General features: G+C 42.7%; 1 protein-coding gene across 1 annotated transcript in view; it reads right to left on the bottom strand.

Annotated features, from left to right (window-relative positions):
• The window catches only part of MPP4 (MAGUK p55 scaffold protein 4), a 38,600-nt gene that overhangs the window by 23,488 nt on the left and 2,515 nt on the right, over positions 1 to 12,597 (bottom strand). The window contains exons 2-8 of the mRNA XM_082242356.1: positions 11,427 to 11,643; positions 8,349 to 8,460; positions 5,149 to 5,270; positions 3,688 to 3,765; positions 3,222 to 3,302; positions 1,762 to 1,893; positions 36 to 117 (exon numbers count right to left, since the gene is read on the bottom strand). Coding sequence (XP_082098482.1) covers positions 36 to 117; positions 1,762 to 1,893; positions 3,222 to 3,302; positions 3,688 to 3,765; positions 5,149 to 5,270; positions 8,349 to 8,433 — 580 coding nt within the window. The 5' untranslated portion in view covers positions 8,434 to 8,460; positions 11,427 to 11,643. The remainder of the gene's footprint in view (positions 1 to 35; positions 118 to 1,761; positions 1,894 to 3,221; positions 3,303 to 3,687; positions 3,766 to 5,148; positions 5,271 to 8,348; positions 8,461 to 11,426; positions 11,644 to 12,597) is intronic.

Below are 12,597 nucleotides of genomic sequence, written 5' to 3'. Positions count from 1 at the left end.
TCCTTCCTTGCGGTATATTTTAGAATTCATCTTACCACTTCTATCTGCCAATCCACCATGGATTACTCTCGCTACAGTAATATCTCCTGTTAGCTCATGGCGTTTAATAGTTGCACCCTAGGGTGGAAGAGAGAGAAAGAGAGAGAGAGAGAGAGAGAGAGAGAGAGAGAATATCACTGAACCAGTGAATGAAATAGAAACAAAGAATTCAGCAAGTATTTAACTATTATTGCAAATGGTGAGAAATTGTTAGAAACATTAAGGCTGGAGTCCTCATTCCATGTGCACACACTCCTTCTATAAATATCAGATGTTGCTAACAGCTGGCATTCTTTTTACCTATATATCATGAAACAATTTTAATTACCTTACATTACATAAGCAAAATAATACGCTTAACTGCACTAGAGGGTTTTTTGTAAGGGAAAAATATGCAATACTCACAGTTGGATTTCCTCAATGTCTCCGCCTCTTACATATAACCTTCTGTAACATTTCTAACCATATCATTTTTCTTCTCTAGCTTGCTTTACCCCCGAAACAGCCTTTTAATAAGCCTACACAGGTTGCTAGCATCCGCTGTGTAGGAGTGCAAATATGCAGAGTGTGGGGTCAGGTGGGATTACTATGAGGAATTATAAAATATGCATCAAGCCATTGTGTCCACGATGAATGCATTATGTTGACTGGGTTAGATACATTGACAATAATTTCTGATCAAATCCCACAACCCTCTGCATCTCTGGCCATTTTCTCTACTCTTTCTTGACAAGTCATGTATGCAGCCCAGTTGCTTCCAGTTGCTTGCCAGGAAGGCACCCTGGGTCATCAAAGACAGTGGGCAGTTTCTTTGATGTAGCTTTTCTGATATGTTAATCTTAGGATGTTAATCTTAGGGCCAGGAAACAGATCTCACCTGAAGGTGATAATGACCGCTGTCTTCCTGGCCATCCTTCTTATCATGTGTATTGATTGTTTATGACCTCAGGGGTTGCCAAATGCTCTCCTTTGTAGTTCTGTTCTTTGTTTACTCCAGAAATATCTGTGCTTAATTAGTTTTGGTAGTTTAACTTTGTCCCCACGTGGGGTTTGTTGAAATGCTCAGAAGAAATCTGATTGGTTCTTACGAACACTCTGTAAAAAGTTCTTTGTGAATAAAACGACCTGGGCCGAGGGGTAGGGAAGGAGATTATTATACTCACCCTTCCCAGAGTCTTGCTGGTTCAAGCCTCTGTGTGTATTCTTATTAATCAGAGTTCAATCCTTCCTTTACTTTGGGAACGCCTCACACTAGGGCTCTGTCTCTCCTGCAGCAGCCCATTGCATTTTTAAATTGGGTGAGGAGCAGCAGGATTCTCTCCTCAGGCATCCTATTTGACTTCTACGTGGAATTCCTTGCCCACCTATGACTACCAGGCTAGTGCTTCACGACAAGGCTGCCCTCAAAGCTCAGCAGATGTAACAACTTCCTAACAGTAGGGGGAAATACGCACCTCTCTGTATCTGAAAGCAAAGCAAATAATTCACATTACTCTGATCACTGCAGCGCTGCCTATGCTCTCTTAAGCGCTACGTTGGGGAAGGAAGACTCTTACACAGTGAAATCTGCTCTTCATGAAAAACACCTCATGGGCATATCCTACTCCTTTCTCATATTTTTAAAGCTCGTGTTAAAATTCTTCATTTGTGAAGCCATCCTTTTAATCTGAAAAAAGTTGCTTAAGATGATGGCACAAGTTTAGAATCAAATGTCCAGCTTACAAGGGGCTGCTTGTTTTTCACCAGGCAGACTATTCTCATCGCCTCCTCATTTTCAGGGATGTTATCGGGCAGAGGTGGGAGGATTGGTTCATAGTCCTTCTGGGCCACCGTATCATGAGCAGATAGAAAGGCCTGTGAGGAGGAGGAGGAGGAGAAAGGTTTAAGCAATGTTTAGCATCATCTTTGCATCCAGATACCGTCATTTGTTTCTTTCTAATCCAGAATGCGGCAGCTAAACTGGTGACTGGGGGCGGCCGCCAAGACCATATAACACTGGTCTTGAAAGACCTACACTGGCTCCCAGTACGTTTCCGAGCACAATTCAAAGTGTTGGTGTTGACCTTTAAAGCCCTAAACGGCCTCGGTCCAGTATACCTGAAGGAACGTCTCCACCTCCATCGTTCTGCCCGGACACTGAGGTCCAGCGCCGAGGGCCTTCTGGCAGTTCCCTCATTGCAAGAAGCCAAGTTACAGGGAACCAGGCAGAGGGCCTTCTCGGTAGTGGCACCCACCCTGTAGAACACCCTCCCATCAGATGTCAAAGAGAAAAATACCTACCAAACTTTTAGAAGACATCTGAAGACAGCCCTGTTTAGGGAAGCTCTTAATGTTTAATAGGTTATTGTATTTTAATGTTTTGTTGGAAGCTGTCCAGAGTGGCTGGGGAAACCCAGCCAGATGGGTGGGGTATAAATAATAAATTTATTATTATTATTATTATTATTATTATTATTATTATTATTATTATTATTATTATTTCCATTCTGCCCAAAAGCTGATGCGCCAGAGGTGATCCCCACCTGGTATCTGAATCTTGTCTTCATACAACATTCCTCCCAGTTGTCATTCTTTTACAAAAGGAGAACTAACAGATAATGAATCAATGGACTATTTGTGAGGGATCTGAAGTGAGGCCTCCCAGTTTTAGCATGCTATCTGCTTGCCAAATATCAGATATGGTCTTTTTTGGGTTGTTGGGAGAAGAGTGATGGAGTTTCCATACTCGCTGAGTATGCTGCATATTAACAACCCAACCACGTTCTACTCCTAAAGGTAAAAGTAAAGGGCCCCCTGACTGTTCGGTCCAGTCGTAACCGGCTCTGGGGTTGCGGCGCTCATCTCACTTTATTGGTCGAGGGAGCCGGCGTACAGCTTCTGGGTCATGTGGCCAGCATGACGAAGCCACTTCTGCCGAACCAGAGCAGCGCACGGAAATGCTGTTTACCTTGCCGCCGGAGTGGTACCTATTTATCTACTTGCACTTTGACATGCTTTCGAACTGCTAGGTTGGCAGGAGCAGGGACTGAGCAACGAGAGCTCACCCCGTCGCAGGGATTCGAACCACCAACCTTCTGATCGGCAAGTCCTAGGCTTTGTGGTTTAACCCAAAGCGCCACCCACGTCCCTCTACTCCTAAACTTTCTCCTTTAATGCTGAGTAATTTCATGGCCGGTACTCGCCTTGAAGTGTGGTCCTCGGAGAAGTCGCCGTAGCTCTTTAACCTCCGGAGACTGTTGGACTCCCCGCAACAGCTCCACCACCTGAAGGTGAAACAAAGAAGACTAATTTCATCTTGAAATTCTATAGAGCACCATCTTTTTGTTAGCAGCTGAATGATGAGGTACATATTTGATCACCGATACGGAGAAAAACCAAATCACACGGTATCATGCTACTCCTCTGGAGATCATTATTCACAGGCCAGAACAGAACTGAACTGAAGGGTTCAGCTAGCCTGCTTATATAGAGCTCCACTACAACGCAACTGTAACACTTTCTGTAACTATCCAATCACTGAACGTCACTTTCAATCCCTTATTTGCATATGTGGACCTGAGTGAAAAGTATCTACAGTACCCCCCTGCTGGCCCAGGGTGAGAACTTCAGTACATAACATTGAGTCTGAATCTGATCTCGCAATCTCACCTCGTGGGTCAGCGGTCGTGCCTGTGGTGTGAGTGGAACTGGTCTTCTCTTGATATACAGATGAAGACATTCATAAACCTAGGAGTAGAAGTGCTCAAGGTGAAAGATACCACTGCCACAACATAGTAATATGGAACACATCTCCTAACATTGATCACATGCCCCTGATTTTCCTCTGTCACCAAAGGGTGCATCTTGGTTAGGTCTGGGTTGTAGCCAAATTGTCCATAGATTTTACCAGAGGCTTGTGTCCTCTTTTAGAACTCTGTCTCCAACACTTACCTGTATACTCATATACTGCTTACAGTGCCAATATTATTATGAAATTTCCTGAAACTATCAAATAGGGTGTGGGTTAGAGTGGCTGGGATAAGCCAGCCAGGTGGGCGGGGTATAAGTAATAAATTAATTCTTTCTTTATTTAATTATAATTATAACTTAATGCTCTCACGTTTAAATGGGAAACATCCGGGTTTGGGAAATGCTTGCAGACAGGAAGCTGGAAGGTTGATTGCCTGAACTGGTTCGATCATTTTGATAAGGCTTAAGGATCCTTCTGTATTTTATGCCAGGAAAAAATTGCCGTATTTTTCCGTGTATAAGACGCCTCCATGTTTAAGGCGCCCCCTATTTTTAGGGACTCCAATTTAATAAAATAGGGGGGAGAGTGCCCTGTGTATAAGGCGACCCACAGTTTTTCACATACAGTGGTACCTCGGGTTACATACGCTTCAGGTTACAGACGCTTCAGGTTACAGACTCCGCTAACCCAGAAATATTACCTCGGGTTAAGAACTTTGCTTCAGGACGAGAACAAAAATGGTGCTCCGGCGGCGCGGCAGCAGCAGCAGGAGGCCCCATTAGCGAATGTGGTGCTTCAGGTTAAGAACAGTTTCAGGTTCAGTACGGACCTCCAGAACGAATTAAGTACTTAACCCGAGGTACCACTGTAATTTTAAAGTAAAAAACCCCTACTCTAATACACAGAAAAGTACGGTAATTTATACTTGCATCTATAGAATGGATCTGAAATGATTATTGATCATTGGCGGGGGGGGGGGGCTGCATTATCTCTCCATCCGTTGATTTACCGTATTTTTTGCTCTAGAAGACTAACTTTTTCCCTCCTAAAAAGTAAGGGGGAAATGTGTGCGCGTCTTATGGAGCGAATGCAGGCTGCGCAGCTATCCCAGAAGCCAGAACAGCAAGAGGGATTCCTGCTTTCACTGCGCAGTGATCCCTCTTGCTGTTCTGGCTTCTGAGATTCAGAATATTTTTTTTCTTGTTTTCCTCCTCCAAAAACTAGGTGCGTCTTGTGGTCTGGTGTGTCTTATAGAGCGAAAAATACGGTAATCACCCCAGCCCCCACATTGGAAAGAAATGGGTAGCTCTGAAGATATAGTCAATTTCTATATACTAACAGCTGCCAAATGCCTTTGCTCGCACTGGAAGAGATCTTACCTTCAGGAGAGCTTGCAGCCACGGAGATCTCAGCAGGTCATACAAGACACCAACACCATTGACATCTCTCTTATAGAACAGACTCAGTTCATGCAGGACCAGAGAGAGAACATGCGATAAACCTAGCCCACAGACAACATGCACTATTATTGATGGCATCATTTCCACACCCAAGATACAGCTGCAATCGAACCCCTGTTGCAAATCAGGTTTATTATCAAAATTTACAGACTTTCGGCTGCTTGCAATGATCAAATCAAACAAAGCGTGTTCTCCTTGAAATGAGAGCACGGGTGGCGGTGTGGGGCGCCAGGCCAGCCCTCTGTTGGCAGGCAGGTTAATGGTTAGGGCCTGGCAATAGACTATATGGAGATGGGGGAAATGACTGGCAGAATCCGAGACCAGGGAGAAGAGTCGGTGGAAGAAGATTGGAGGAAATTTAAAACTTATTTGCAGAAATATTGTAAAATTTTTGAATGCTGATGACATTGAAATGAATTGAAGGGGTTCTAGCAACAAGGTAAAATGTAAGATGGGATTAATAATAGATAAACTAATAGGACATGAATTTGCTGAACCAATTTTTAAAAGGGATACAAAAATGGGAGACGTGAGGAAGTCAGGAAAATAAGTTAACTAAAGATGAGAAATTAAGAAAGAGGGAATTTTTGTTTTTCTTTTATATGTGTTTTTTCTTTTTCTTTCTTTGTGTTTAATGTCTGTATTTTTGTATTTTTGTATTTTGTAATTTTGTATCTTTCATTTTTGTATTTTTCTAAACTTTTCTATTGATAAAACCTAATAAAATATTATAAAATAATAATAATAATAATGGTTAGGGCCTGGCACAACGATTGGCTGACCGGGTTGCTGGGGCGAATTGCATGTTGCAATGTGGTGGGTGGGACCAAAGGCTTTAAATATTGGGGCACACTGCTTTTGCTTTCTCTTTCGCTGAGTGCATCGTATCACCTGCCTGCCCGCCCTGAGTTCCGGTTGACCTTGCTACCCCTGTCATGGGGTTGTCTGCCATTGGGGCATGGGCCTAGTAGGAATTTTGTCCATTTGGCTGATTGGCTGGTGCCATTTGGTTTTTGCCTACTACTTAGCAATTCGTCACAACTTGTAAGGTTGCGGTTAGGCATTGGTTATAAAAATTGGTGGAGGAGGGGTAAGGATAGGCTGGGCCTGCCCCTCCAATGGTGGTGTGGAAGGGAATTCCATTAAAGGAATCCAGGGGCTTGCCACGATTTCGCCCAATCCCTGAAATGGGACAAGGGCCGGCAAGCCCTGGGGAGCAGGTTGGGTGAGCGGTGAGAGCCTGGGACCCAGCTTCATTGCTCCCCAATATTGTTTTCCCTTCACTGGCTTCCGAGGGAGTTCGGAAGTCAGTTCTGTCCCAGGCGGGGGGACAGATAGTCTTAACCAATGCCTAAGCAACCACTCACAGATTATGTATTTTAATAAAGTTGTGGTCAAAATTATGCCAAAAACCTTAAACAAAAATTATGTGTGAATTGTGAATTATTTCGAGGGGTGGCTTGAGGACCTCGACACGCAAAAGCAATTGAAATAGCTCAACACAGTGGATGCTTCAAGTGGTTTCTCCAAATTGAGCCGAAAATACAACTTATTGGTTGCGTATTTCTTGTCTTCCAAGGTAATACAAGCTTAGAGCTTTGCCTAAAGGCAAAAGCAAAAAGATTCTTGTTCTGTAGCTTTTCACCAGAGGGGCAGAGCCGGTGACCAACAAGGGGAGAAGAATGTAATCATTAGACCGCTTTGCTAATGCTGTCTGTCTTGAAACCCGAGACTGTGTAATATAAAAGGGTGTTCTTCGGACTTGGCAGGGGCACCCTAGATCCAGGTTTTCATGATTTGTTAATAAGTTAGCATTTCAATTTTATAAACATTTTAGTAGTGGATTTGTCACATTGCCTTTAATTTCTGAAGGCATCTTTATTAGTTGTTAACTTTTAAAAAAAGGGTAAGATGATGGAACACCTAAGTAGTTAGGGACTTTGTCTCTCTATGCCTAAATCTAAACAAAACAGAATTTATTCTCTTCTCATTTCTCAGCTGTTATCATCAAAATAATTTCTCTTTAAATATTTAGATATTTTATACCTCGCAGGACAGCTTCGTACAGTAAAACAATCCTCTAAAATAAGCAACAGCCATAAAACCACTACATCAGATTAAAATGCAATGGAGCAGCAGAAAAAATACCTAAAGTACGTTGGCTGAAATATCAATGTAAAAGAAACTGTATTATTCCCATTGGAATGTCAGTCTCATTTATAAAGAAACCAGAGGCCTTTCTTCTTGGAATAACAGGTTTGGAGTTGCCCAAGAAAGATGTTAAATTATTGCTGCTCGTATTTTGTTAGCTAAAAAGTGGAAAACCCAAGAATTACCAACAGTAGAAGAATGGCAGATGAAGATGATGGATTTTTCGGAGCTAGCCGACCTGACCGGAAGAGTCCGTGACCAGAAGGAGGAGGTGTATCAGGAAGAGTGGAATAAATTTAATGATTATTTAGTTAAATTTGTTAAGTTAAATTAATTGATAATAGCTTGCAGATACTTAATTGGTTTAGGATTTTATTTATGTTAAGTGATGAATTAATATGTTTAATTCCATAAGGTGAAGATTTAAGGATGTTAACGTTTAAGTTAAATTTCATAAGAATTGGCATTTGGAAAACCATTAAAAGGATATGCAATGAAATTCAACCAAGGGGAAGCGAGGAAGTCACTTAACAAAGTGTAATTTTCAATAAGGCTATGATTTATGTTTGTTTGTCTTGTGTGTTTGTTTGTTTGTTTATAATATTGTGAAAACCAATAACATTTTTTTTTTGGGGGGGGGGAGGAATGTCAGTCTCATAGAATGGTCCAAAGGCATATGATGAATTTATCTTGTTGACGCTAAGCCGATTTGATCAGACCAGTGGCTGAACGGGAGACTGCCTAGGAACTCTCCTTTAGGCCTTTTGAAACAGATGTAAACATTTCAATTAAAATAGGTATATATTTTCAAACAGACAACAGGCTTTCTAGTTTGTACAACTGGACAACTCTGGTATGGTGGTCTGCAGTTGCGCAGATTTAAGTGGAAAGAAGAGGAATACGTATCTACTATTACATTCATCTATTTTTTTTTTATTTAAAAAAGAGAATAAACCAATGGTTCGCACCATTTTCATGGCTACGCAACAGGGCAGCTTTCTCCAACTTCTCCCTCATTCTTGGAGTTTCCGCACGTTTCTCTGAGTGGATCATCTGAGCTGTATAAAATCAGAAGCCAAACTGGAAAACAAAGCAAAGGAAATTGGTTATATAGTTAAATTTGAGTTTTTAATAACACTTGAGAATGAAGACGGCGGGGGAATTGAGGTGGATGCAGAATACCTTCTTTGAAGTTTAATTGTTAGGTGTGTAAAATTTTGGAACCCTCTGTCTGGAATAACAACACGAAGAAAATACCATAGGTCTCAGTACAGACTGGGGTGCATTTACGACAAAAGTATTTTCAAACGTCATTAATGAAGCAAATAATAAAAGTTTGCTGTTGTACCCAGTGCTTTTTTCCTATAGAAATGTTTAGGGGTACTCTCATTTTGACTCAAGAAAATCACCATTTTATAGTTCGAATCAGGGAAAATAAATACAGTAAATGGACAAAAGTACAAAGATTCACAAAATGTTCAGGGGCATGCATACCCCTGCGTCCCCCCAGAAAAAAGCACTGGTTGTACCTTTATACTGGCTATGTTACATTTAAGGAATATCAGATTGTTTTCATCTTGGCATGAGGCTCATACCAATTAAAAACCCAATATTTATTTAGTGCTGTACAGTACTTGCAACTAGTTTCACGAGATTTACATACTTCTGAGATTTTTAAAAAGTTTGCCTTGTTTGTAAAGAGGTAAAGGACCCCTGACAGTTAAGTCCAGTCATGAATGACTCTGGGATTGCGGCGCTCATCTTCCTTTACTGGCCGAGGGAGACGATGTTTGTCCGCAGACAGTTTTTCCGGGTCATGTGGCCAGCATGATTAAGCCGCTTCTGGTGAAACCAGAGCAGCGCACAGAAACCCTGTTTACCTTCCCGCCGGAGTGGTACCTATTTATTTACAGTGGTACCTCAGGTTACAGACACTTCAGGTTACAGACTCTGCTAACCCAGAAATAGTACCTCGGGTTAAGAACTTTGCTTCAGGATGAGAACAGAAATCGCGCAGCAGCGGCACGGCGGCAGCAGGAGGCCCCATTAGCTGAAGTGGTGCTTCAGGTTAAGAACAGTTTCAGGTTAAGAACGGACCTCCAGAACAAATTAAGTTCTTAACCTGAGGTACCACTGTACTTGCACTGCTAGGTTGGCAGGAACTGGGACTGAGGAACGGGAGCTCACTCCGTCACGGGGATTTGAACCGCCGACCTTCCAATTGGCAAGCCCTAGGCTCTGTGGTTTAGACCACAGCGCCACCCGCGTCCTGCCTTGTTTGTACTAAGACAGAAAAAGACCCAGACGCAGAGAAGGGCAAGCAGTGTCCATTTTCACTCTTCAAAAGGTACCAGGTCAAACAGAAATTGCAGTGCATGTACTAGTTGGAATACAAGCAACTACACTGTGCAGCAAACAAATATTGATGTTTCAAGATTCCGAAGAAGCACAATATCCCAGAAACACAGCCTTACATTGTGTGTTTTCTAGAACCCCCACAATGTGACTAATGTGCTGTAATGGGTATGGGGTTGCTCATGCGTAAGTTGCTGCCTCTCCTGGTTATGTTGCCTTGTTAAACCTTTCTGTCTGGACTCTGGACAGCCCTTCAATTCGTGGCTGCCTCAGTCGCTAGCAGAATCCGTCAGTGGGCGTTTCTTAAATCTTTTCCAACATAAAAGTTGTTTGACACCCAGTCTCCTCCTACTCTCTCTGCGCGGAAGTCTTCTGCGCAGGGTGGGCGTGGGTAGCGGAGGACCCGTGCTCTCCCCGCTGGTGTCCGATGAAGAGTCCTGGAGCCCTCTCGACGATTCCCCCATCAGCCCCTCTATATCCCTGGTGTTGCGCTGATTTGCTTCCCCATCTGCGGAGCTGCCTCTCTCCCTGCTGGGCCCTTCTCCAACATCATTTGAGAGCCTTCCCTCCGCCTCTAGCTCCGATGTCAGTTCTCTGACATGTGCCTTTGCCATGTTAAAAGCAACAGCAACTAAAGGAAAGCTCACCATGACCATGTTAGAGAATGCGTGGCTAACATTAACTCAAAACCTATAAAAAGCTTACGTTTCAGAACAGAACATATGTGAAAACAGCAGCTACAGAAAAGAGGAGGCTACATTGCTCACTATTTCAAAAAGGCAAGTGTCAAGAGAGCTATGCATGCAAACTCAATCTATTTCAAGGAATGGGTAAAAGGAGGAGAGAATATATTTCTCTAATATAGAGAAATCAGTCCCTAATTTCCTGTGAAAATGCTGCTAGAGGGTCACTGGTGTCAGAAGTGGTTTCTTGAAGGGGTAAACAAGCAGATAAAATAAGTAGCCATTTAAGGGGGGGGGTAATAAACTGAGGTTGGCGTCATCTCAACCTTTCCCAGCACAGATGACTTTGGACAGCTTTTGGTTCTGAAAGTACCGTATAAAGTCTTCAAAAAAATAGTAATTATCCAGGTCATAGCTGTCAACTTACAGATTTGAAAACAAGGGACCAGCAGCCTCGAAAATAAGGGATCAGCAGCCAAAATAAGGGATCAACAATTACTTTGATAAAATACATATTTTGTTGCATGCAAATGGTTTTAGATACCTATTAGGTCCATAAATTACCATATAGCATATATTCAAGGCAAAAAAACAGCAACAATTTGTTGTTGACAAAGCACAGCTGGACATAGAAAGGGCCCCATTACCTTCAGTAGCTTATTTAAGGGACATCATCAATAAGGGACAGCAGCGGGACACGGCACTGGGATAAGGGACTGTCCCGCCAAATAAGGGACGCTTGACAGCTATGATCCAGGTGGAGGCAAGTGCAGCAAGACTCCTTGTCCTTTAGTGAAACTTCTCACTATCTGAGCTTGCAAGGAATTGCTCAGCTCCTAGTTAAAAGCTGTCATTGACCAGCTGAATTGCTTGAGGTAGAATTCTTCCCACTCACTCAGACAACACCATCACTGTAGAAATATATATATACAGCCAGTTGTGTCACAACAATCACTCTCCTAGCTCCCCTAAAAAGGGGGGGTGCAAGCAATGTAACGTTATACCAACCTGGAAGAGAATATGCTGTATAATTTCTTATCTTCGGGTTTATCCACACAAGACAGCAGCCATTTTCCGTGGCTTTGTTCTGCAGCTGTATTACCCCAATCTTCTTATCGAAGGCAAAGGAATTACTGTCACTTTTACTGCCCTTCTTTGGACCTATATTTAGAACTCGCTTCCTTTCTTCTGCCGTTCTGGGTACTCCACCGTCATTAAAAGATAGCTAAGGAGAATAGAGAGAGATGGGAGGAAGATGCGAGAGGCAGGCGCAGTTGGGAGCGCGTGGAAAGCTGTATTTATCCCTGTGTCTGAAAAGTTAATACCATAAGATGGCAAATCGCTGCAGATAGGAGATAAGGGTAGAAAGGGGAGGGAGTGTGAGAAGGGAGAGAGGGAGGGGAAAGAGGAATGGCTCGATAATGCAAACATGTGCCAAAGGGAGAAGAGGTGGGGGAGACAACAAGCAGGGTGGAATTTTGTACTTTGTGGCTGGTTCTTGAGTCCCTGGGGTGAGGCAGAGGTGATGGAATCAAACTGTTGCTTTGGTTCCATATTATCTTTTAAAGGCAGCAGCAGCAACAACAACTGCTTTTTTTCCCTAAAAGAAATGTTTAGGGGTACAGTGGTACCTGGGTTACATACGCTTCAGGTTACATACGCTTCAGGTTACAGACTCCGCTAACCTAGAAACAGCGCTTCAGGTTAAGAACTTTGCTTCAGGATGAGAACAGAAATCGTGCGGCGGCAGTGGGAGGCCCCATTAGCTAAAGTGGTGCTTCAGGTTAAGAACAGTTTCAGCTTAAGTACGGACCTCCGGAACGAATTAAGTACTTAACCCGAGGTACCACTGTACTCTCATTTTGACTCAAGAAAACCACCATTTTATAGTTCAAATCGGGAAAATTGAATACAGTAAACGGACAAAAGTACAAAGATTCACAAAATGTTTAGGGGTATGCGCCCCCCTGGGGGGAAAAAGCACGGCTAATAATAACTACAACAATGATAATAATCCCACACACCTAAATAGCAAATGTTGGTTGTGAAATTTCTCTCTAACATGGCGAGAGTGTGAGTTTTAGTAGGTTCCTGGCTGGTTTTTTTTAATAAAAAAACCCCAAAACTGCAAGATTTTTTAAAAAGTAAAGGCTGCAGACACTCCAGAGCTATCCCCTCC

This window comes from Podarcis vaucheri (assembly GCF_965113315.1).
Source record: "Podarcis vaucheri genome assembly, contig: SUPER_1_unloc_1, whole genome shotgun sequence".
Classification (NCBI taxonomy): Eukaryota; Metazoa; Chordata; class Lepidosauria; order Squamata; family Lacertidae; genus Podarcis; species Podarcis vaucheri.
The sequence above is the reverse complement of the archived record's forward strand: the minus strand, read 5'-3'. Positions and strand labels throughout refer to the sequence as shown.